General features: G+C 43.7%; 1 protein-coding gene across 3 annotated transcripts in view; it reads left to right on the top strand.

Annotated features, from left to right (window-relative positions):
* The window catches only part of kcnq4 (potassium voltage-gated channel subfamily Q member 4), a 60,099-nt gene that overhangs the window by 21,646 nt on the left and 11,625 nt on the right, over nucleotides 1-26,828 (top strand). For 2 of the 3 annotated variants that reach the window (XR_003929021.1, XM_030064547.1), the window contains exons 2-13: nucleotides 11,732-11,822; nucleotides 12,824-12,950; nucleotides 13,160-13,335; nucleotides 14,246-14,371; nucleotides 14,617-14,727; nucleotides 14,829-14,924; nucleotides 15,476-15,564; nucleotides 16,488-16,613; nucleotides 19,642-19,871; nucleotides 20,286-20,385; nucleotides 26,131-26,262; nucleotides 26,575-26,713. Coding sequence is in view for 2 of the 3 variants with exons in the window: in XM_030064547.1 (XP_029920407.1) it covers nucleotides 11,732-11,822; nucleotides 12,824-12,950; nucleotides 13,160-13,335; nucleotides 14,246-14,371; nucleotides 14,617-14,727; nucleotides 14,829-14,924; nucleotides 15,476-15,564; nucleotides 16,488-16,613; nucleotides 19,642-19,871; nucleotides 20,286-20,385; nucleotides 26,131-26,262; nucleotides 26,575-26,713 (1,543 nt within the window). In the remaining variant the exon portion in view is untranslated. The remainder of the gene's footprint in view (nucleotides 1-11,731; nucleotides 11,823-12,823; nucleotides 12,951-13,159; nucleotides 13,336-14,245; nucleotides 14,372-14,616; nucleotides 14,728-14,828; nucleotides 14,925-15,475; nucleotides 15,565-16,487; nucleotides 16,614-19,641; nucleotides 19,872-20,285; nucleotides 20,386-26,130; nucleotides 26,263-26,574; nucleotides 26,714-26,828) is intronic. The other variant, XM_030064548.1, reaches the window with a different exon arrangement.

Raw genomic sequence — 26,828 nt, 5'->3', positions numbered from 1 at the left:
GTGAGAGCGCCTGTGTGTGTGAGGGAGTGTGTGTAAGTGTGTGTGTGTGTGTGTTGATGGCTGATACTCTCAAGGCTTCTGTGACATTTGTTGTGATATTCTCCAGCAAGGAAAATGTATCAATCTAATTGGCACTCTGTTTGAAATGCATCATGTGTAGACGTACAGTGGAACAGCATGGCAGTGTGGTTGTGGCAGACAAGTGCTGGAGGAGGAGAATTTACACGTCCTTGTGTACAGTTGGTGTGTGTTTGTGAAAGAGAGAGAGAGTATGTGTGAGAGTGCGTGGCGCTTTCATGCGTGCAGGATCTGTGTATGCAATAAAGCAAATTATTTGTGTGCAAGTGTCCGGTGGACAAGCCTGGCCTGCGCTGCTATTGATGCAAACCACTGAGGGTGCCCCTTCTGAGAAGCGCGACCAACACTTATTACACAATGCCGTTTTTCAGTTATGTAAATAATTGATTTAGTCACGTAGTATTCTTGTAGCTTGTGGCGCTTAAGAGAAAACACATTCCTCTCATTTTTACACTACACTCTTATGTCAGTTCTTTTTCCCCCCTCTCCCTACCCTTCTCTTCCTGGGGCGTTCACCAGTACTACAGGCTCCAAATCGCTCAGTCAGCTTCTTTCTCCATGAAAAAGCACTTTTCATTTCTTATTTGTTTGTGTGTTGGTTTTTGAAGTTTGTGGTCCCCAAAGACAAGGGGGTTGTTTTGGTGGGGGGTGCTACCGTGTGCCCGGAGACTGGCCTGCACGAGCTGTGCTGTGCTCTACAGCCTACCTGCGCACATTTTGCCTGCAGTCGCTATTTAAGGAGAGAGAAACGCTATTAATAACTCTTTCTACTGTTCTACTGTTTCCACCTTTCTCCTCTCTTTCTCCTCTCCCCATCTCCCTCCCCTTCTCTCTCTGTGCTTACGACACTCTCCCTCCCCTCTCTCCTGCCTTACCTCTCTAAGGACAGGGCTGCGTACTCCCTCTCTTTGCTTGTCGTTAGCTGCTGTTAGCGTTGCGAGCGAGTGTGTCAGGACTGACTGTGCAATAGTTACACTGTTGTATAGAGGCGTCATACATGGTGAAGAGGTGCGTTTCCAAGGTGACATTTCCATCAGTTGTACGATACATGTCTGTCAGCCTCGGTTATAAATAAAGATCATGTTCTATGTGAGCTTTTTTTGGTCCATTTGTTTGAGCAGGTCTATATGTTTACCTGTGCATGCCCTTTCAAAGGGCATCAATGTGTGTGTGTATTCAATAATTGGGCTGCGTGTGTGTGTTTGTGTTTGTGCACCTGCCACTTGTGCATGGCCTGCAGGTCAATGCCTGAAAGCCTTCATTCAAAGCCTCATCGATCAGGGCTGGCGCCGCACGCACGCACGCACACACACACACACACACACACATGCACATGCGCACACATACGCATGCATCCACACGTGTGCACATCCACAGACACACACACACACTGAGAATTGAGAATGACATGACCCCAGGGCCTCATCAGTTGATGCCCAAGTTCATCCCTCACCTGCTCTCTCTCCTTTTTTGCTCTCTCTCTCTCTCTCTCTCTCTCACTCTCTTCGTTCTCCTTTTCCGGGTATCGCTCCAGGCTACCTTCTCGTTCTTTTCCTTCAACAACCATTTTTACCCCTTATTTTTGTCTCTCTCTGCCTCAGTGTCCACTGCTCTTCCCTCTCAGTCCTCCTCTTTGCCACATCCTCATCCCCTTCCCTCCCTCTCTCCTTCCCTCCCTCCCTCCCTTCATCCTCTGTTGTGTGTAACTGATAGCTCCTTCATCATTCAGTGTTGGTTGAATCAGAGGTGCATTCTCCCACTTTCTAGCTCCTGATCTCTCTTTCATACACACACATACACACACACACACACACACACACACACACTGGCATGTGGTAACACACAGCATCGTATGTGTTTACTGCCTCCTAATATTTTCACAGTCAGGTAAAGTAATGTGAGATCTTCCTTTTCACTTATGTATGCTTACAGGAAAACAACAGTAAAAGCACCCGGCCCAGCTTCCATTAAAAGCGTCTGATTGCCCTGTAGGCTGCTGTGCATTTACTTGCTGCCTGCCTCAGTCCAATGGGCCTCTGGAGTTTTACAGGCCGTGAGCCAAATTGTACCTCTTGTATGCACTTACATGCAGAAGGTTGCAGTGTGTAACGACGATCAGGTCGAGTTTCAGGGGAGAGTTACCTGAACAAAAGAAAATTGTTAGGACAAAAATTCATGGAGTTGTGTTTTCTCATTCTTTCTCTCTTTCTTTCTTTCCTTCTTTCTTCCTTTCTTTCTTACTGTGCTTGCATTTTTCTTGTTTCTCCACAGTGTCCACGAGACAAATTACACTCAGTTGGGTTTCGGAGAAAAGTCAGATATTCTGTGTATATAGCAGAGCATGCATTATTCTTTCTAAAAGTTTTGGAGCAATTACTAATGCAGTCAGGCCTATAGTAAGCGTCCTGAGTGTCTGGCATTCATAAATCAGTTCATTGTATCATCATGGTCTTTTTGACTCAGTACAGGACACATTAACATGCCCATTTATATTGCTGGAGCTGACTCATACACTGACTTCACTGCTCCCTTTACCCCTGCACAGGTCATATGCCCCAGCTAGCTGGGTCTGTTGTCGTAAACGGGGTGACAGACTCTGGAAAATCCCGCAGTGGATATGGTGTCTTGACATGCCAAACCTCCAGCTGCACCCCACCTGTCCACTGTGCCAGCTTTTGCCGGGCGCTTTGGCAGTGGTGAGCCACAGGCCTCAGAGGGACAGATCAGATGCCCAGTCTGAGGTCATCTGGATGAGAGCTGCCAAAAACCACAGTGGTTTTAGGCTGGAGTCACAGGAGGGCAGGCACGATCTGGAGAGGTTCAGAACAGAGCGAGGGAGGTGGAGAGAGGTGCGGCGCAAGAGAGTGGAAATGACATTGAAATGCAGAAAGGGAAGGATGAGCAATGAGTGAAAAAGGGTAAGAGAGATGACTTTAGAATGACTCTCAGACAGTTGTATTTTATCTACTTTCAGGCCAGGAAGCCACGACACTGTGATGTTCTTCCCTAGAGAGATATTCAGGATGGTCGTGTTCAGGATGTCTGTCCATTCAATTTGAAGTACATTCATGCTTCCCACAACATGAGCCCTTTCAAGTCTGGCGATCTCATGACCCTTTACTCTAGCGCCACCATCACGAACAATTTGGCTTCCAAGCAATATCTCAAAATTATCATAACCTTTGCTGAGTACATCCATGCTCCCCAGAAGATGAACCCTTTCAGCACTTGTGATGTCATGACCTTATCCCCTCTTGATTGTAATGGTCCTATGACCTTTCCTCTAGCACCACCCTCAGTCCAAACATTTAACTTGGACACAGCATATCTCTAAATGTAATTGACAGATGGACAGCCAAGGAATTTGCTGAGCATATTCATGCTTCCCAAAAATGTCAGCTTTGATATATCAGAATCTGTTGGTGTATACATGCTCCCCAAAGGAAGAATCATGTTGATTTTGATGACTCTGTGACCTTTCCTCTAGTGCCACCCTCAGGCCACCTTAACGTGTGAAATCTGTTGAGTGTATCATCAAGGAATTCAGACAGTGCATTCATGCTACCCAGAGGATGAACCCCATCAACTTTGGTCACCCCATGACCTTTCTACCAGCACCACCCTCAGGCCAAAATGCACCAGCCCCATTCTGCCACTACATGCACCGAGCCACGAGACCACAAAATAATTCTAATACTTACATTTACTTGCATCCTTCACATTATATAGGCTCTATAAAAATGGATAGAGTGCTTACATGGTACATTTCAGCTGGGTTGTTTCTGTGCAGTTATGAAGTCATCAATACCGCTTCTCTCATATCTCACTCATAAAGCATGAATCCTGTTCCCCTCTAGATGTTTTTATTGATAGATTTCAGTACGAGGATATTTTGTTGAGGCAGATCAGAAAAGCACTCAGGACCAGGCAGATTTTCTTTTGACTCCCCCTGAGACAAACCCTGCTGATTTGGTGGATTTTCATTGATGCTCCGCTCCTAATTGACATTTCCCCGAACAGTGGGAGGGGTGGTGGGTGATGGTGTTGGGTAGGTAAGGAGGTGGTGGTGGGGGGGTTGCAGCTGAAAGTGCGCCCTCAGCAGAAATGTGACTCTCTCTCTCCACATGCATCACTCATGGCCTAAATATCTCTTTACCCTCCCCATCTGTTTTCTGACCCTTTGTGTTCTTGGATTTTGGGACAGCAAAGCAGATTCGAGCAGAGGTGTCCTTTTGGCAGGTGGGTGCGAGTTGGTGTGCGCCTGCTTTCATGTCTCTTTCATGTCACTTTTCTCCATATGAGGAGCTTTGGCTGAACTCAGGACAGAGGCGATCAAACAGGACATTTGAAGAGTTCCATCCCTAAATGATAAATGAAGCAGAAAAAAATGACCACACAAAATACAACATTTACTGTATTCAGAAATAAGTATCAGTTAACATTTCAAAGGATATAAAAGCCTGGTAGAATGAATGCTGTCATTCTTGTCTTTTATTTTTGTAATGGAAGACACTGAAATTCCCTGTATGAACTGGTGTAAAGGAATTCAACATAGATGGTGTGAGCGGTATTTTGCAGTCGTGTGTCAGAATGGAGGACATTGTGATTTGAGGCCTGCCTGTGGCTTGTGGTATGAGTGAGGTGAAATTTGAGGGGTTTCAGTCATATGACACCCAACAGAAATTTACTTTGTCATTACTCAATCTGGCTGCATCCTGTTCATTCATGTCGGGGTGCATAAATGGATATTGCTGTAACGCATTGCACTTTCTGTGAGTTATGTAATGGATAGTATCCTTAGGATGGTACTATCGGTTATTCAAGTAATGCCGAGTTGCTTTCTCATAAACCTGTTTCTATCAGATTGTGGCGTATGCATATTGTAAAAGCCGAGCTGTCGATCCAGCAATCCATGCTGTGACTCTTTCCCTGCCATAAAGCACAAGTCTGTGAAAGATACCACCTGAGATGCCCAGCTAATCTTCCCCTTGAGGAAATACTCATATAGCTTTGAGTTAATTGAGGGGAAAAAGACAGACATTTTTAGTCAGCACATTACTCAATTGATGAACGAGCAACATGCATCGCTTGCAGGAATGATTTCAGAGCATTTTTTCAAGTAACTCCCCTGGTGCTGATGACGCTGAAACACAGACGCCGCTGCATGCGTCGCCGGAGTGAGACACATACAGTAGTAATTTAGGGGTGTCTGTTTATTCACGCTTGCTCTCCGGTGTCAAAGAGTCTCTTTGTCTTTCCATTTGCAGCGTCTCACAGACTGGAAACCACGGCGAGGCAGGCAGACGAAAACAAAAACAGTCAGGGCAGTTCACTCGCTCCTCGCAAATGTGGTGACAAACATAATGTTGTATTTGTAGGAAGTCTGAGATGATGAATGGGGAGGGTGGAATTTATGTCATTTATCAGCTTCACAGATGGGATCTAATTGGATGTTTGTATTACCAAGAATTCACTTTTGATAGGATGTTGCCAGCTCGTCCTTGATCTCCTCCAATTACCAATTACAAGCCATTATCCCTGCGTGGATATCAGGCGTATAACAGTCGACAAATCACCCAGCACAGAATCTCCACGATCACTGGCGTCGTTCTCGTCCTTACTTCCTGTTGTCCCCTGCCATGTCTGACATGGGGCTGATGCCAGACGCAGAGTGCTATCATGCCACTGCTGTTTCATATCAAACACCCTCACTCTTCCTCTCCCCAGAGCTTGAACTGATTACACCCTGAGAGCTTGGTAGTCTGGGAGGAAATGTTTATGGCTATCTCGTTGTTCTTCCTCTTCTGTTCACGATGTGGATTATGGATTGATGGATGAATTCCGTTGTTGGTGACTTACAAATTTGGCTGGATTAAACCTGTTTTTTTTTCCATGCTGCTTTTTCATGGGACTCATTTGACTGTGTTTCATTTCACACAGAAGAAAAAGGGCACCACGGTGTGTGGTTGTGAGAATTGGAGTCAAACAAATGTTCACAGACTTTGTGATCTGACATCTAGATCAGCTGGACCAGCAGCTGCCACCTGGCTAATCCCTCCCTGCTTGACTGTATTCACATGGTACAGAGCGGAGGCAGTGGTGTGTGTTTGTGTGTGTGTGTGTGTATCTTAACAGGTCTGCATCTGTCACTGTATGTCTACACACACTACATGGCTGCAAAAGTACCCTCTAACTCTCCTTTCTCTGTTGTTATTTTATTCTTTTGTGCTGCATGATCTTACATGATCATTCTGTGGTCACAGACATGTTGTCATGGAGTCGTAGCTCGTGTGGCCCATATGACTTCAGCAGCTGAAGGCTCATGGATGGAGCCGGGGGCCCTGAAACACTTTGGGGACGACCAGCACCAACACTTCCCTGTGGCGGAGGAGACTCAAGCTTCATTCATTTCATTACACTCCTGATTGCTTTGTGAGCCAATGGCATCCTAGAAAGTATAGATTTTGATGATGGAAAGCAACGGCAGCTGCTCGCCATTTGGTTGGGTGGGGCTCTGGTCTATTTATTAAACCCATCTCTGATAGAATAGCATACATTTGAATTAATAACATATTCAAAATGAGACTACTTGATTACAATGAAATTAATGTCATAAACTGCACAGATACAGCCCAACACAATATCAGTCATTATGCAATTCTTCATCCACAGCATGAAGCCATATTCACAAAAGTTTTATGGCAGAATAAACAACTGGCATTTAAGTTAATGATATTTAATTCTGATGTACAAAGGGTGAATCATAAACAGAAGTCATAAATAATTCATTAACACATACAGTACATATTGAAAGGGTTGGCTAAAGAGATATAGAGAGTTAAGGGGAAAATTTGATTGACTCACCAGATTATGGCTGTTTCGCAGATACAAAGCCAGGAGAAATTGCAGAGCCATTGCCACTAATATTTTCCATGTAAAGGTGAAGTTGCGGAGCCTAAAACAACACCATTCACACCAACGTTTGCTAGAAATTGGCTTGACAGGGAAATAAAAAATTGACATAGGACGACTGGCAAAAATAACTCAAAAAGCATTCCTCTCCAAATATCCCACTGGCAACACAAAACACCAATATGTGTAAATCAATCCAGATAGACTTAAAAACTCAAAATCTAGTACATCAACCCCCAATACTTAGCTACCAAGCAGTCGATCTCTGGAGCTGAACTGAAGGAGTTCTGTATATTAGATATTAGACTCTGCCTGTCCAGACTAGCCTTGACTGTTATTCTGCTTGGGATGATAAAGTTGTCGCCCTTTTAGATTACATGGAGGATGCTGATTTCGGGAGGATGCTAAATTTATGTTGCTACGTCCAATGCTTGAGTCAGCAATTGGCTGAACAGCTGCACAGACCTTCCTCCTGTCTCTTGCCCCAGAGCTGTTGAGACATGCAGACGCACAGGGGAGACATCCAGGAAAGTATGTGTTTGCATTGGACAATAGGAACAAAATCAAATATCACAACAACTTTGACAGAATTCCTTGATGTCTGTATAGTGACCATATTGTTGAGAAGGCCATTGGTGTTTTCATAAGATATCTGTACACAATAAATTTTTAATAACAGTCATTAGTAATATGGATATGATGAGCAAGCAGGTAGAGGCCAGTAACAGAACAGCTAGAACAGTCGAATAAGTTCAGGAAATTGTATCCCTTTACTGTAATGCAGCCCTTAAAACCAAGAAAAGACAACACTTATACTGTATCATTCAAAATCCCAGACTATATCGAGTCTTATATCATGATATTGATGTAATACTGATATATTCCTCAGCTTTACAATGCAGTCTGTCACCTTTATGTGTTCAGTTCAGTTCATCTCACTGTGGAATCATAGCTTGGTTTGACAAGCCATGACAAAGGAGGGGAGGTGGACAACAAATGCAAGAAAAACAACTTAATTTATTAATGAATATAATACAGAAAAGAAAATATTGTGGGATTTGGAGAAGTTGGTGTAGTCAGTGGTATAGGTGATGAATGTGTGGTAGTGTGTCTGTTGCAAGATGTATGGAATAAACCAAACTTAACACCAACCAAAACCCAAACACTAAAATGGGGAGAGTTACCACAATAAACTGATGAACAGTCTGTTGCTGTTGCTCCCAGTTAGCACTGATGAGCCCCACTAGGTATCTGAAAGACGGGTAGGCAAAAGAAAGCCTGGCAGGTAAGGGCAGAGGTCATCAGAGTGCTGAACTGTTGGAGAGCCAGCTTATTTTTCAAGACTTAGTGTAAAGGATGGCTATCACTCTTGTATCTGCAGAGCAGTTTTTAGGCCTCAAATTCAGTGTCTCTCTTTTATCCTGATGTTGATCCTCCACGACTGAAACAGGAATTCACAGCATGTAAATGTAAAAGCCATATGTGATTATTTACTGTTGAGCACACTGTAAAGTAAACCTCCACATTATAACAGTCTAACAAGTATAAAAAAGCATGGACACTGCCCTCCTCAAGTGCATGCCTTCACAGAAAGAAAATAACATGTTACAAAACTTAATCTGATCCCATTGCACATAAACAGGGTGCAACTTCTTTGACCCTCTCTGCAAACGTCATTACAGTTTTAGGTGATTGCCGATTAGGCTGATTCTCCCTCTCCCTCCCCACTATGCTCAGACAGGGCCAAAGTGGCAGGTCCAGGATGAAGAGTCGAGGGGTGGCTGTCACTCTTATGCTCCTTGCATTTGATGGTGGCACTGCAGTTCTTGGCTAGGTGAGCACCGGAAGCAGATACCATTCTCTCTGAGGAAGGACTTACACTCTTTGAGGGTCTTGCTTCTGAATCCTTTGCAGCACATTAATGGGTGGGGCTTCTTATGGAGAGGGCATTACTTTTTGACATCACCTGCTTTGTAGCTTTAACCATCTTGCACATCTCTTAAGAGAGAGACATCTTTCTTATGTGTTGTTTGTGAATGGTAGCTCTGACTTCAGGTGGGCTGTGTTACTCGTCGACAACCTGAAGCTTGGGTCACTGCATGTGTGTGCCTCTTTGCTGATAAAATCGCGGAGCAAAGCTAATGGGGGAAAGGCTACTTGGTGCTCAGCTTTGTATCTGGAACCCTGCAAGATCCACTTCTCTTGGAGGTTGTAGGGCAACTTGTCTATGATGGCAGCTCAAACCTGACAGGTAAACTTCACACTGGAGACGGCCTCGGAGATGGCCACTGAACTCTCATCTTCATAGGATCTTTGTTGCTGATCTTTGGAAAGTTCTCCAGCCTCTCGATGAGGGACTTTTCCATGATCTCTGGAGGCACTCTTCTACGTGTTCAGCAGCTTTGACAAGGCAGAAAGATGGATGGCCTACATGCACTGCTATTAATCTTCTCACATACTTGACAGATTCACGCCCTAACCACTTAATCAGGAGGTATTTCTCTTCATTTGATGCTCCTAAAGGTCGACTCCCAGGCCCAGTAGTTTTCAGGAAGATCATCAAATTTGGTGAGACTGGAGGTTATGAGGTCTCTGCGTGTGAGGTACCCACTGTAGCCACATCACTGATGTTGGCTGTGTCACTGCTTACCGAAGGTTTGTATGAGCCCTGGGGCCTGCTGGGTGTGGGCTGTGCTGGTGACTGCTCGCTCGGTATTGTCTTTGGTCAACTACATTGCAGTAGTGGAGAGCTGTTTTCTTGCTTCACACTGAAGAAGCGCTGTCCATCATACGAAACAGACGCTGTCTGGGTGGTGAGGATGATATCAGTACATGGACTATTAGTTGTGGTTGGGCTATAGACTCATAAATATCCTCAGCAGGTAGTGGTAGCCGTGACCGCTGGTGTGTGTGGTCAGCTCTTGCATGAATGAGAGCATCTGTAGTCTCCATCCTCTGCTGCTGCCTGAAGAACATTTGCTTCAACGATGGTTTCTGCCATTTATTCCACATGAAGCAAGTTCTGTCTGGGCTTTCTCAATCACAGTGCTGACTATCTTGGCATCGTCAGCAAGTGGATGTGTTAATTTCACTTTGCGCGTACATTCACAGTTGCTATACTAACTGCTGTGTCATCAGACCTTCTAGATGTGGTTGGGGCTACTGACCTGTCTCTGCATGGCTCAACTCTGGTGGTTCTTCACTTCTATCTTGTGTTGTTTCCATCGTGTAGTATTGCTGCATGCCTGGCGTAAGCACAGACGATGATGTGAAGCGCTTCCACTGAAGATCTCTCTCTCCTCGTGTCAATCCACCCACTTCATGGTTGCTGTTTTGCTATTATGATCCCATTGTGCGTCAACAGGGCACACCTTCAACAGATAGCGCTGATGAGCAATCAGTGAATCCTCAGATGCTGAAGTAATGTTTACCTGTTTACTGGTGTTGTCCTCAGAACATTAGTTGTCATTTATGTTGGAAAACTTGAAATGAGCACAAGAGTACAATAAACATGTTTAAAAATTGTTATATGCTGTTATATTTCTGTTAGCCTCTGGAGCAAACACTAAATACCTTTAGAATGAATAGCATGTAACAGAGCAATGTGTAAATGCAGAATCAAAATATTTACCTCATTACACTTAAAAAATTTTAATTTAATTACACAATTAAATAAAAAATTTAATTACACAATTTAGTTATGAAAGAGATAAACTAAGTGTGTTGCAGACTTCATTCTACCGTTAGAGCTTCATGCACACAACCATCACTTCTACAGTATTATGGAGGAAATGAAGTGTTTATACGATCATGAGAGCACTTAGAACATGAGAGACAATTTGCCAAAATTTATGCCGTGTTATCAAGGGGCTGTCCTCAAACTGAAGTGGTACAAGTTCGTACTTTCTTTCCTTGCAGAATTGGCTGCGCTGTCTTGTGTGGTAATATCACTCATGATTTATTTTCCATTGTATACACATCATGTTCAGTTCATGCGCAGTTTAAAAACTATTTTAATAACACTTATGAATCTGAAGATTATTTGAATTTTTGGTTGAGGAAAAAAAAACTCATGTTACATTTATATACTCAAGTTCATTGATTCAACAATTCAACATTTTACTCATAGAAATACAAGCGATTTTTTTTTTCATTTGATTTTAAATGGAGTGGGCACCACTGAACATGGCACTGAAAGCGTTAACAATCAGTTACCTGAATCCATAGGAATTTAGGTATTTTATCAGAAACATCATAAATAAAATGTTTAGCAACACCCAAACACAATTAACATGTGGCCTAATACATATTCAAGAAAATAATTAACTCTCTTTTTATATTCACTATATGTTGAGTTTTTGATAATAGCTATATTTGTATAAAAATATACCTACATATAAATTTTCTGAGTGTAATCAAAAAGTAACAAAATTTCATTCTGCTCTCCTACTCTTTATGCTTGTGCGTATTACTGGGTTTGCAAAACCTGTGTTATGTTATGGATCAACAAATCTCTTCCTGCTTATTTGCAGTTTTGTTCCTTTCTGCTGCTTTATCGCTCTGAGAGTGAACAAAGCAGGTATTAATGAGAGTTTTTTGTACATTTATTTGTCCTTTGAAAGAATTAATTAAACTGGGTACCCCAAGAGATTTCTTAATTCTTGTGTGTGCATTTTTAAATGTGTGTAGTGACCTGTGTGTGTGTGTGTGTGTGTGTGTGTGTGTGTGTGTTGTGTTTCAGTTTCCTGCTGGTGTTCAGCTGTCTGGTGCTCTCTGTGTTCTCCACCATTCCCGAACATCATAAGATGGCCAACGAAGGCCTCTTCATCCTGGTAAGACTCCCACTGTCATCCTCTCTCTCTCTCTCTCTCTCTCTCTTTCTTTCTCTCCCCCAGGGACTGTAACACACGTCCAGCACCTGTCTCCTTCGCGTGCGTATGCTGTGTCTTTATGCGCACCGTCACCCTCGCTGCAGTGTGTGTGTATGTGCGTATGTGCTTGTGCACGTGTTGTTTTGTTTACCGGCGGAGGCAGAAACAGCCGTGTAAGCAGGTGGGAGGATCCAGGTGTTGTCGATGGAGCAGGAAATCACAGACATGATCCACTAATCCTAATAGCTATCCCATAATCTCTCCTCTTCCTCTCTAGTCCAGCTGCTTTAGTGAAACGTAATGGACATTTGCTTTCTGGTCCTTCATCTCACTCTCCCTCTGCCTCTCTCTCTCTCTCCCTCCCTCCCTCTGCCTCTCTCTCTCTCTTTCTTTCTCTCCCTCCCATGTAGCTCATTTTTGTGTGTTATTTAATGGTCAGAGTTTTGACATGTAACGATTTTGTATTCCCTCCGTTTGCTCTTTCAATCAATCACTCAGCCATTAGTGGGCAATCAGCCATTAGTGAACTTTACTCACATGAACATTTGCCTCTAATGACGGACTGGTTCACTTCACCTGAAACTGCCTGTAACTGACCAGACAGTCCCGGCACATGCTGAGCAGAGACAATTAAAGAGAAAGAGCTAGATGCTCACAGAGATGTTTGCGATGATCCTCTTAGAAGGTGATTTGTCTGTAGCACTCTTATCATATGTGTGTACTGGCTGTATTGGCTTTATACCATTTTCAGCCTTTACTTAATCAGCCATTTAATAAAAATAAATGTCTGTTTATAATGATGTTATGGCAAAGCTCTTCTTGATGGTAAATATTCTTGATGTGTAAATAGATTCATGAAAAGATAAATCATCGAAATAGAATGATTCCTCCCACATATATTCTGTTATGCATTAAGCCCTAATGTGTGTGTGTGTGTGTGTGTGTGTGTGTGTGTTTTGCAGGAGTTTGTGATGATTGTGGTGTTTGGAACGGAGTACTTCGTCAGGATCTGGGCAGCTGGCTGTTGCTGCCGATACCGAGGATGGCAGGGACGGCTACGGTTTGCCAGGAAGCCCTTCTGTGTCATAGGTTAGTATGTGTGTGTGTGTGTGTGTGTGGGTGGGTGAACAACACATACTCTTCAAAGTAATCAAATTGCTGTCATTGCATTCACCAAAAATGTAGACTAAACTTTGATGCCTGTGTTTTCTGTGTGTGTGAGTGTGCATGTTCAGATACGTTCACTTCATAACTCCGTCTCTTCTCACTTCTGCCTCTCCCACTCACTTTATCTTTAGACTTCATTGTATTTGTGGCGTCGCTGGCTGTGATCGCAGCTGGCACGCAGGGCAACATCTTTGCCACCTCGGCCCTGCGCAGCATGCGCTTCTTGCAGATCCTGCGCATGGTTCGCATGGACCGACGAGGAGGCACGTGGAAACTGCTGGGCTCAGTGGTTTATGCTCACAGCAAGGTGAGAACAAAACCCCGACAAAGACTGCACTGACACATGCTCACTCCTTCTGTTTCCTCTCTGCTTTACATATGAACATTGTTTTAAATCTGAAGACTGACCTTCACTGATTTATTCTTTGATTCAGTTATTTATTTACTTACATATTTACATATTTACTTACATACTTATGTTCTACTACTTATGTTTAATCTCAATTGGGCTTTTCCTGCTTAAATAAAGATGAGCGAATGAATGAATAAATAAAATTCCCATGTTTGTCTAAGTGACAAATGCCAAGACTGGCCAAATTTACAATAATACTCACATATAAACCAGAAAATTAGGCAAATGTCAAATGTAAGTTGATTATGATTATGATGCCTGGCAGCCGAAGACATGGATCAGGAAGACACACCTCGATCTGGTTAACCGGGCGATGGTGGTGGTCACGATGGCTACCGCCGGGACAAACTTGTTTCTCACTCTTGACCCACATATGGAGAAAGTGCTGAGTCCACTGATGACATCCATTACTAGATTACATTCACTGGCCACAAGCACGAGAAGCCCCTTTCAGTTGCTCATTTTTGGTAATTAGTTTTTAGTGTTTATGCTGACTTAAACCCCTGACACCTACCAGCCAGCCACACAGCATTATAATGATGTAGACAATGATGTTGATGATGAACTGATGCATCAGCTGTGTCCCTGTCTGAGTAGCACGGTGCAGCCAAGTCAGACTGGAAGCCAAATATGATGATGATGGGAATTTAGCCAATAATGATGATAGCGGTATGGTAATGACAGCAGGGATTATGATGGTAAAGATGGTGTTGCTCCTGCTTATGCAGGCAATAGTGATTGATACATGATCTCTCTGTCCCTCTCCATCCCTCCCTCCTTCTCCTCCCTCACATCCGTCCACCAGGAGCTGATTACTGCCTGGTATATAGGTTTCCTTGTTCTGATCTTTGCCTCCTTCTTGGTCTACCTGGCGGAGAAAGACATCAACTCAGACTTCAACACCTATGCAGACTCCCTCTGGTGGGGGACTGTGAGTACTGCACAATGCACGCACAAGCGCTGTAGCTGTAGAAATATTAATTGGCCGCTGTGTTTGGCAGTGAAGGTTCTCAAGTGACTACAGATCTTTTTATAGAGACAAACACGGCGTGCTGTGCCAGTGTAGGCCTTTTGTTGTCATTTACACAGCACTGCAGGGCACACTTATTACATTTTGTGTGTTTGTGTATGTGTGTGTGTGTGTGTGTTTTCCCTCCTGTCTGCTTCCACACATAGATTACCCTGACCACTATTGGCTATGGTGATAAGACTCCTCGTACCTGGCAAGGGCGGCTCCTGGCAGCCGGCTTTGCTCTCCTGGGAGTTTCCTTCTTCGCCCTGCCTGCTGTAAGTCTCTTCCAGTTCGCTCACGCCTCCCGACAGTTCCCACTCTCAGCCAGTCAGAGCTGCACTGATGACTTTGGTGTGACCTCTGACCCCTCCCTCAGGGCATTCTGGGGTCAGGCTTTGCCCTGAAGGTTCAAGAGCAGCATAGGCAGAAGCACTTTGAGAAGAGGAGGACGCCTGCTGCCAACCTGATACAGGTGATATGAAATGAGAGACTTGAGAAGGAAAACTTCAGGCCGTCTTACATTATAGTGTTTCATAAATTCACACTCTTGGGAGATATCCAAAATTTAATATTGTGATATTGTCAAAATATTACAATATTTGATATTATCCCCCTACACAACAATCCCAACGCCAACCTGACATTTCAAAAAAGCAATTTTTGCTTTACTTTTAAATTCTTCTTCTAAAATCTCCTAAATTACATGCCTTATGTGCAATTGTACACTCATTAAAATAGTTGTGTGTAATCAGAACTACCCATTCATGCTGTTACATCTGTTCAACTGACATGTAACACATCAGTTGAACATAACATGTAACTTGTCACATTCAACAACAATAAAAACAATAAAAGAAAACATAAATAAATAAATAAGTCAGATAGAAAAAGTCGCTTTGTTTCAAGTGATCTAGAAAGTGTTGCCAGTGGCTCCAAGTACGGCAGCCGTTGATGTTATCAGGTCTCTTATGCTAACTTTGCTAACTGTCAGTTTCCTGTGTGTGCACATGTGGTTTCCTCCAGGCTGCGTGGCGTCTCTACTCAACAGACGCCAAACACTCCTATCTAACAGCCACATGGTACTTCTATGACAGCATGTTGCCTTCCTTCAGGTATGTGCTCCCATCAGTCCCTGGTGCTGTGTGTTTGGCACTGAGTGGACTTGTGGATTCATCCATGAGCACCATAACATTTGAGCTGTCTTTGGTCATTTGTTTGAAGTGGTTTGATAAAGGTCAGCAGACATTTGAGAGCTCAATTACAAAACCTGTTAGAAGGCACATCATGAATTGTCTGCAGTGGTTAGTGATGCAGTTTTGTACATGACCCCGATCCATACGTACATATCATCATTGTTGGGTGAAAATCTTCCAACTTCAGCTTCATTGTCATCACGCTCAAGGATTACAAATGCAAATGAAAGTAAAAAGCTGTTTTTCATGGTTCCTGAAAATGTGTCATCTTGGAGATGCAACGTTTTTACCCAACAACAGCAACACATGCACACATGCAACGGCAGACATCATTCTGACCCATATTTACCTTGAAAATCCTCCCAGTCAGTTTAATGTGTAGTGGTGGCATCAGTAAAAAAAAAAAATAAAAATGGTGCTGGGCTCCCCTCTTTTAATTTTTTTTAGTTCTTTGCATTATATTCGGCCTCAGTCCTTTAGAATGCTAATGCCACGACTATCTATAATTTCATTAATTTTGCTGGACCCAGTGTTTTCTGTTATTGTGCATTTATGTATTAATTTGACTAATTTTGTTTGCTTAAATTTTGCTGGCTTAAAAGGAGGGGAATGTGAGAAACAAACAGAAACACACTGTTTTTTTGCTTTTTGTTTTCATGAAAAGTCACCACTCTTTCACTTTGCCGTATCTTAAACTTGACCTTTCAAACAGCTCGCCTCACTCAAGGGTTCCCCTGCTTTTAAAAGTTTGAATCATTAATTTTTATGAGTTTTTTCATCATTTGCTTTTTTTTCCATTTGTCATGTGTTTTGTGTTTCATATTTTTGCACGTGGGTGTCAGAGAACTGACGCTACTGTTCAGTCATCTCCAGCGACAGCGTAGCACCAAGAAGGTTCTCCACAACTCCTACCACACGCTGCTGTCTGGGCTGCGGCCCTACAGCTCCCCCTATCTGTCGGGGGACAGGTACGCACCTCACCACCTCTCACATTTCCCAGCCTTGCAGTACATCGTCACGGGTGTCCGACCCTCACGTTCATACAGACCCAAACACGATCAAAGCAATACATATGCACATATATATGCCACATTCAACAGGTATTCAATGAAAGCTGGCTGCTCCCTGGTCTTGTTGTCCAGCATGGATGTGTTACAGTTTGTATCTAACCAACTGTCACTAAATACTAATCCAAGACCAGTGTGTGCCAGGCAATATGCTTTCCTGCTTTTTGGTCTGCATCTTTGCCTGCTTCGCTCATACTCACACCACCTCGGCTGCCTCCTGTTCGCTTATTGGTCTCCTCTTCCTCTCTCACCTCTCTGTTTCTCTCTCTTGTTTCCAACATCTCTTTTCCATGCAATCCATCCACCCATCCATCCATCCATCCCTCATCTGTTCTCAGGAGGGCAGAAGTTCCATGCAGGTTTGTCCTCCAGATCATGAGGTGTGCGTGTTGTTGCAGGAATATTCAGTGTTAGGATGGATTTGATTCATCAGGTCCGATAACCTTCACAAAAACAGCAACAAAAATTAACCAAGAATCTGTTCTTTAGGGGGAAAAAAAACAGAGCTTATTGTGAGAATGGTTTGTGTTGGACTAATGCATGCGTTAGATGAGAGAACCGATTTAGCGTACCTGAATAATAAAGATTTTGCTGGCAGAATTGTCTTCGATTCGAGGAGCTGCTCTCATGCCATGGCGATTAATGGGGTGACATGATGAATATACTCAGGTGAAGCACTACCTTTCCCTTTGCATGGTCCCTTCTCACCTAACAGTCCAAAACCTACTCCTCACTGCTCAGTGAGTGTGTCTCCATAATCCAAAATTGCCGCTTAGAATATATTTTTAGGAAAGGGAAGGAAAGGGCTGTTTGGACTATTGAGATGTCACACTTGACCACCCCTCCACCTCACCTTTTCTCCCTCCACTTTGCTACCTTATTATCTTCACGGGGTTCGCTGTGTGCACCCACCTCGGGTCCCACAACTTTTCACCCTCCTTCACCCCTCTCCTCCACTCGTCTCTTCCCCTCACCCTCTCTCCCTCTGCCTTGTGTGTCTCCCCAGTCAACTCCTTTCTAAAAAGCGAGGTTTCTTCCGGATTCACGCTGGCCGCAAGCAGAGGTATCCACGGCAACGAGCCTGTGCACGGGGCACGCTAGAACGTCACCCATCGATAACACCACTGCTACCCCTTTTCTCACACACACATCCTACTCACCTTGCCTGACCAACTCTTAAGTCTTTTGGACCGGTGCAGCGGCATAGAAAATGTTTCAAGTTAAAGTTACTGCATCAAGCCGCTCCAGCGAGTGCGTTTGAGATAGAAGAATCAGTTAATTGAAGATGGTTTCTGCTAAAAGATGTTAGTCAACCATAGCCTTTACATACTAACAAAATCCTTGGAACAAGCACTATACCCTGGTCCACAAATGCTTGAGTGAGCATCTTACTATGGAAGAGAATGAAGAGATGTTTTGCTCTGTTTTACTGAGAGGAATGTTTCTCCAGCCTGGTCTTTACTGCAACCACTGGAGAAACACGGGCTGATTTCGCTTGCTTTGATTTGAAGGTCATGATAAACCATGTGTTGAAAACACGACAGAAGTCCTTGATGGTTTATGAATATCACATGTTAAATACATGTGCCTTTCTGTCTTGCGAACATGTTTCATCAGATGTTTGTGATGAAATCGTCAAGACATTGACCTAAAAGGAAGCCATGACTCGCTGCAAATTGCAGTGTTCAAGTCCAAGAAATTGTCCCACTCTTGGCATAGTTTCATGTTTTCATTTAGTTGTTTGGTTCTTTTATGGTCTCTTTTCAGAGAGCGGGTTTAAATGATTCAGCATGCATTCCTATGCTAGATTAGTCACTTCTTTTTTTTTGGCAAGTTTTAGCACTAAATCATTATGGTTGTGCTACCAAGATTTCTAAGTACTAAAATGTTTTTGTTTCTATGCATGCAATATTCTGTCTTTGAAAGATTTAGTTTCTTGACCGGAATGCATCCATATCATTTATTTCCTTTCCCAGTAGCATGCAAAGGTCTAGCACTCTATCAATGCTCAAGTCTACTTGAGCATTTCAGCTTGCTTGTATGAAATGCTGTTTCCAATAACATCCCTTGACTATTTAAATTTTAATTTAAATGGACAGCTGCAGCACACACACACACGGCAAAGAGTATATCATCGTACAGAAGAAGTTTCAGGAGCCCACTGTAGCAGCAGTGTTACAGTAGTACTCTGTTGGAGAGAACGGGTAGCAAATAGCTTCCCTCTCGTAAACAGATGAGCTCACACTGTGGCCTTGCCCTGTGTTGTGATGAGTGGTATAGATTACCAAATGAAACACCTTTTCTGTGGGTGTCTTTTGAAGCCAATAGTTTGATGCTTATTCAGTCTGTCGACCGAATTAAGGAAGCGTGTCTTTATTCTGGTGGCAGGTGGAATATTTTTTGCCATCCCAGCACTGCTGTAAGTCTTGAATCAGGTTTCAGTCTGATTTTGCTGAATCAGGTGCTATGATAGGCACATAAAATAAGCAAATCCTCAGGGCAGAATCAGTTTTAGCAATATTGAGTGGTCTCTGTGGTCAGACTCCCTCCATGATAAGTCAGCTAGTTTGTCCTTCACTTAGACAACTGTAAATGTCTATATTTATTTTTCAGTTGCTGTTTTTTTTTTTTTTTTTTTTTTTTTTTGGTCTGTTTGTTGATAAACCTTTTTGATTCTCAGTTATTATAATGAAAGCCAGCAACTATATGTTGTGTGTTAACATACCCTTACTAACATATTCTTTTCTAACAAGCTCAGGTTGCCCCCCTGCTGCTTTGCTCAGCTCCCAGGATAACACAGCATAGCTTTCCATTGTGTGGCCAAAGGCATGGACATTATGATCAATGAGGAAAAAACACACCACCCTTCAGGATCCCAAAACAGTATTCTGCCGACATGAGTTTCTGACTATTTTATCCTCGCTGTCAGCAGTAAAATGGGTTTCCGGGATCGGATCAGGATGAACAATTCCCGTTCATCACAAGCCATCCGGAGCAAGACGTCCCCGCTGCCACCGGGCTCCAGTGTGCGACACTCTCCCACCCAGGAGAACGTTCCCGAGGCCACCAGCCCAGGCAAGGTGCAGAAGAGCTGGAGCTTCAATGACCGCACACGCTTCCGCACCTCGCTGCGACTCAAACCACGGCCTCCTGCTGACGGTGGGTACCAATGATGCAACTGTGAAAAAAAAAAGTCGATGCAGCTGAGTATTGCGCTATAATTTTTTGCAGTAGTGTATCGTTTATGCACTTCTATATCACTTCTATGCACATCTATATTTTGGTGCACTTTGCCTGTGCTGATTCTGTTTTAATAAACTGCAATGGGACTTTTGAATTTTTTTTTTTGAGTCAGAATATGTTACAGAGACTACCCAGGTGTTGTGGAGTAGGTTGTATTTTCAGTTCTATTTATACATTTTCCGTCTATTCTGCAGAGAACACGTCGTCCACACAAACACAGATGTTCATGCATTCAAACTCTCCCATTTACGCCTTTGCTGAAAGCCCCTGCATAGGTCTGTAATGTGTACTAATAATGTTTCTCCATGTCTTCCCTCACCCCGGGCCCAGTGGAGGGGGTCGGGGAGGACAGTGTGGAAGACAAACCATATTGTGATGTGGCCATGGAGGAGGTGATCCCAGCAGTGAAGACACTCATACGGGCTGTCAGGTGAGTCCTGCCAGAGATGGTGTATAAAGAATGTGCTTGTATCTACAGTGAAACTCTCCAGACACAGGCATCTGGAGGTGGTTTTGTAGAACTTTCACACAATGCATTGAATTTGAAAACCTGCAGACCTCTCATGTCGCCTCTTTGCTGCTTAGACCTCGTGCTAGGGGAAGCGTACCTGGCCCCTTGATCCCTGCAGGCCTGCTCTGTCCTGCTCCCGCTGCGGAAACTCAGTCTCCCAGTCCCCGTCCTGTAGCAGGTCGCAGCCCAGCTCCACCTGGCAGCACATAAGGCTGAGGCCGAGGCTCTGCTGCTGCTCACTGATAGAATAAGGTCACTTTTGTCAGGCAAATAACGCACGGCACGCATGCATGAATAAATAGCCCTGCGTGTGTATCCGCAGCATAGGCACTTCCTATGGTATTTACTGCCTACATTAAGCGACCACAGTTAGATGAACATGCTGCTTCTCCATTTAGGCAGTGGCGTGTGCAGTTTCAGCTGACTGGGTAGAAATGTCCACTTAGGAGAGGTAACTGAGCCCTCCTGCAGGCAGGGTTAGTTCCCTGTTGTGACCTTGTCGCTCAGCAAGCCCAGATCATTCAGTCAGGTCATGTGTAAGGTGGCGTGATTGGATGGCCTATTGGAAAGTATACACACACACACACACACACACACACACACACACACACATAAACACAGCTGAGATAGAGGATCACAATACAGTATGACCGTATGGAGACAGACGATATTGTTCAGTTTAGACAAGGACAATTGTATTAGCTTAATAACAATTGATTAAGCCTTTAGCTGACAACAGCTGACAATCACTGTGTCATCGCCTCCTATTATTCATAGATTACAAGCTTTGATGTTATACTGAGATGTCAGTTATCAAGCTGTGGAAAATGATTCATGTTTGGGTGGATGTTGTTACACAATATGCTTTGATTGTTTGAATGAACAGTCAAGGCACTCCAGCGCACAGCATTAATGTTGAAAAGGAAATTATTTGTGCATGAGAACAGTTTTATGCAAATTAGGTAACTTTACTCACAATAAGAGGATTTTGTGTGTGTGTGTGTGTGTGTGTGTGTGTGTGTGTAGCATGTGTGTGTAATGCGTGCATGTGAGTTAATTGAAGAAATGCTCAGTTGGCAAACCTATATGCTAAATTAAGTCTTAATGTGTGCATAGCCAAAAACACAACCCTCAGGAATTCTTTAACTGTGTGAATATCCTGTAGAGCTACCAATAATGTCTTGCACACATGTGCACACACACACGCACACACACACACACACACGGTCGAATGAGTGCACACGCAAACAGAGTAATGGGGGCTGAGTTTTTCACTGATGGTGGCAGAAAAAACTACAATTGCCAGCAAACATCTGGTGTTGGGGCCAGGCCAGCCTCCAGGGAGGTTTGATGTGAGCGGATTATAGCGGCTCCCTTCCCAGTCCCCTGTGTCAGCGCTATACACTCGTAGCATTTCTTGTGGAAGTGTGACACCGTCTGCGTGTAACATTCATTTATGAAGTAAATATGTGCATGATTGAATTGAAAAATGACAAAATAATCTTGTATATGTAACAATAATAATAATAATAATAAGAAGAAGAAGAATAGATTACATTTTCATAGCACTTTATCTTCATACCCGAAGCATTTCACAGTGCTGGGGCATGCACACTTACCACGCATCACCCAGAGGTGGAGAGGGAGGGAATCATAAGGCAATTACACTGCATGGGGCAACTTAGGGATGCTGCAGTCAATCAGCCACTCCAAACAGTCCCAAGCCCTTTCACTCCCCTCCAACATGTTAACGTACTACAAGCTTCAGTGAAGCTCTGTTGACACAAAACCTCAAAGCCACTTGTTTTCTTGAATTTTCTGTACCTCCTAATCGAGTGGACAGTGGGTACCATGGGGTCTTGGTCCCATTTTATTGTAGGATTCAGTGGGACTTGAAAGTGATAGTTCAGGTTCTTACCCACACAGTGATATTTGCTACTCCGTATGAGTGTCACAGGCTCCTTCCCTTTTTGTAAGAAATGAGCACCTCACTGGGACAGTTGTCCACCAAAATTAATTGATGTGGAACTGGCCCACCAAACAACACCATATTTTCCTGGCAACCCAAAGCTGGAAAAATGCTTTGAAAGATGGACAACAACACATTTGTTTGGGATTCTTTATCTATGCTCTTTTCCAGCCCTCTTGCTGGCTGACTGGTGGAACTAATTTGTTTGGTGTATCAGCACGAAATCGTATTGTTTCGTGGGCTAGATCCGGATGCATTTAATTCATTTTGGAGTCGCAGTGAAGTGCTTGTTCTGACAGGGAAGGAGCTGTTGGGTCAAGCTTCAAGGATCTATTACACTTGAATGGCAAATACCACTATGTAGGTAAGAAATGAACTGTTTCCCTTTGTTTTCTTTAATCATTTGTTTAGTGATGACTTTGACAGTAGCTATATGTGTTTCGTGTTTTGAGTTGAATTTGTGCTATATTCAAAATTACTACGTGCTACATGCTGCATGCTATTTTTAAGTTAATACAGTAACATTGTTGCTTGTTGATTTTGCTTGCATCTTGTTTGCAATGGCTTTTATGATATATGTAAATCCATGTGTGTATCACTGTTAGCTGCCTCAGCCTGGTGCCCATTCACGATTACTTCAGTGAAACATTTATTTTAGATGGTAAACCTGACCTGTGTTTTGTAGATATGGGCATGTGTTTTCTGATCTATGGATACATTATGATATATTATGGTTTGATGCCTTTATTCCACTGATAGGATATTATATGATCTCTCCTTGGGTTTGCATTTGACTCAGCAGATAGCTCTGACCTCATCTGCTCTGTACTGCAGACAATAGATGAGGGGGAGTTCCTATAGATAGTGCAGGTGTGTAAACAGCAGGTGCTTCACTGTGTGGGTGCTAACACACACACACTCACACACACACACACACACACACACACCAATGCAGAGTCCTACCAAGCGTCATGATTGATGTCTTTAAAACACAAGTAGATTTTTGCACCGGGCCTTAGTGCTGAGACTTCACTTTAGAGAGATGCATGTGGTTTATCAGTGCCCGGCTGCTTAGCTGAACAAATGTGTAGGGTGTACTGTTTGTGTGAGGAGGGACAGCTAGAGGGAGCAAGAGGAGAAGGGGGAGGAGAACGGGGAGGAGAACGAGGAGGAGAAGGAGAGCTGCACAAAACACAGCATATCTGCAATTCTGGAGCTCCTTCATAACTGAATACAAAGTTAAAGACACCTTTAACAATATCATCTTTTGTCAGGGTTCAGCATTTTTTTTTTTTTTGAGTCATGTTTACACCGTGTATTTTTATCCTTAGAATAAATGAATATGCTTGGCTTTTGTTTTCACTTTGGTGCACTTAGCAGGTCATCACATTTGGTGAAGAATCAGTGTAGCCCCTGCACCGGCACACTCTGCCTGGATATGTGTCAGCATAACAGTCATTTATAAGTCACAGATAAAGTCATGCCATAGGAGACCATCAGGAACAATGGTGAGCGAATTCAGGTTTGCTGAATTGCAAAAATATTGCACTAGCTATTCAAGCATTTTGGAGCCTAGATGACACTTCCTGTCCCTCCAATCTACTGCCATGCTGTGTTTTCACATCTCAGCTTCCTAACAGTAGATATAATGTTTTTCTGCAAGCGATGCCAGCTGTACTGTGCCACTGCCAGTGGTGGAGCCGGAGCCGAAGGTTTTTTTTTTTTTTTTTTTTTTTTTTTTTGTGGCGGGGGAGGACGCTCAATCCTGACCATGTATTATGAAAGCCAATTCACATAACCGAGAAAGAGAGTCAGCATTCTGGAGAAACCCTTGGAGGATCCAAATCAAAAGTCCTCCTCTCTTGTTTCCCTAACCCTTTCTTTTACCCACACCTGAGACCCACCCTGGCAAAAAATCTGCATCTACCTGCAAAATACTAAAAGGCCGCCTGCAAAAATACCCCAAATGCAGGAGTCATCAAGAAATAGAGTGCTGCATGAGGGGGAAGAGTGCGTTGATGGCTGCTATGGTGCCAGCTGTGGACCACTGCACCTCCTAATCTCTTTCTCTCATTCTTCCCCTCTCCTTTAGCCATACCTTCTTGCCACTATATTTCAGGGCTGTGGTATATGCAAGCTCAGCAGACCTCATCAAAGGTTACAGTGGTTATTTCTGAAACTGACCCCCTGTCACAAGTTGGGGTTTCACCTGCACCAGCCAAGCCCATGTATGTGTGATTGTGCGTGTGCAACTGTGTGTATATTTGAGTCGAAGTGTACAGTATATGTTTTGTGCATGTTTGTGTGCGTGTGTGTGTGTGTGTCCGTCCATATTTTCTTCAAACAGCTGAATATTTCTGGTCTTCTGCTCTCAACACCTTTGGCATGGTTCCTTTCTTCCTCCTGTGAAGTCGAGTGGTGGCATTATAGTGGACTAAGCCTCTTCTGGGTGTTAGAGATAGGATTCCTCATAAAAAAAAAAAAAAAAAACTCTCCTTCCTTGCCCTCCCTCCTCCTCTCCCAGCTTGAGTTGTGGTGCAATCCATCACCGGGTGAGATGACAGCTTGAGTGTGTATGTTTTGTCGTGCTAACATAAGGTGTTTCCGGTCCTTCTGCGAAGCCAGCATCTCTGGGCCGCCTATTGCACAAGTGATAAGAGGGGACTTGATTAACCCAATACAGAACACTGGGCACACACACACACACGCACACACACACACACACACACACAGTGTATTACTGTATTGACTTATATTTATTCTCTACAGCCTTTTCCTAATCTTATCCATAACCAACTTATGCCTAACCTAATCATAACCTTAAGCTTAATTCTAACCTTAACCCTAACCATCACAAATAAGCCACAATTTTCCTTTTTCCTTTGTGCAGACCACACAAAAGGTCCTCACAACCCAAACTGTCCTCACTAGAACAGTAGTTTCTCAATGGCTGGTCCTCACAACATATGGCAAAACACCTACACTCATACGCACTCATACACACTCACACTTTCCTCACCTCCCTTCCCATTATCTCTCGCACATCCTACACTCCCTAGAGTGACGTGCAGCCGGGGTGACTGTGGCAGAGGATGTTGTCAGTGATGCTTTTGTCGAGCACAGTACTGCTGGGTCAACATTCCTCTGCCCGATCCCCCTCACTCCCCTTCCTGCGGTGGGATGTGGGTGGTGATGATGAGCTGTGTGCACTGGGAGAATGAGCAGCTGGGACTCCAACAAGCCTGTCATGTTGACAAGAGGGGGAGAACTGGGGGAGCCTTCTGTTAGAGGTGCCCGTCTGTTGCTTCACCACTATCTGTGCTGGCTATTTGCTGATTGCTGAGGCAGCAGTCCAGGCTGTGAGCACTGATAAGCAAATGTCCCTGTGAGATGTTGTCATCATCACAATGGTAAAGGCATGGTCTAATAGGGGGGGTATTCCCTCTGGAAGCCTCCTTTGCTCGCTTTATTCCACTGTTTGTGAATGATAAGGTCACTGTGGCTATAATTAATCTTGTTGCTCTCACGGAGGGGCTCATCCTTTGATAGCTGTCTTGCCTCTGCATTTTTCTAAAGGTTTACTGTATATCCTTATTGTGCATGGTGTGAGGCACTCAGAGGTGCCAAGAGGAACAATTACGGTGGGCTTGATGTGTGTGTGCTTGATGTGTGTCTGTGAAATTGTGCTTGTGCAGAATCCTGAAGTTCCTCGTGGCCAAGAGGAAGTTTAAGGAGACGCTGCGTCCGTACGATGTGAAGGACGTCATAGAGCAGTACTCTGCTGGACACCTGGACATGCTGGGTCGCATCAAGAGCCTGCAGTCACGGTTGGTGTCACGTGTGTTTGGGCCATTCACAACACACTGCTGCTCTATCGCTTGCTTCTGTGCATGCAATTTAAATGTTGACAATTTCAGTTTCAGTTTTTTCCAAGTGAAAGATGATGAGGCTTGAAATGCACTTTGAAAAGTTATCAAAAAAGAAGGTGCAGGTTTGTTTCCCTCACTTTCGTCAACCTTGAGTTTTTACTGTACTTTCTGATGTAGGGTCTGTTTTCTCAGTATAGCACTTCTCCCTCCAAGAGCTTCAAATGGTCCAGCATTTTGACTGTGTTATTTACCCTTGAATTTGTGTGAAAGGGTGGACCAGATCGTTGGGCGAGGTGCCGTCCAACCTGATAAGAGGATTCGCCCTGAAAAGGGAGAGAAGACGCCACCAGAACTGGACCCACTGGATGAACTAAGCATGATGGGACGTGTGGTCAAAGTGGAGAAACAGGTAGCGTAGTTTGATTTGTTCTGCATTAATCAAGTGTTCAAGTGTTAATCAAGTAAAATGAGATGAATTGGATCAGTTAAGTTTCACAGTTGAGGTAAATGTTGATGCTTAAATT

This window comes from Myripristis murdjan, chromosome 11 (genome assembly GCF_902150065.1).
Source record: "Myripristis murdjan chromosome 11, fMyrMur1.1, whole genome shotgun sequence".
NCBI lineage: Eukaryota > Metazoa > Chordata > Actinopteri > Holocentriformes > Holocentridae > Myripristis > Myripristis murdjan.
This window is presented reverse-complemented; position numbering and strand designations above follow the sequence as displayed.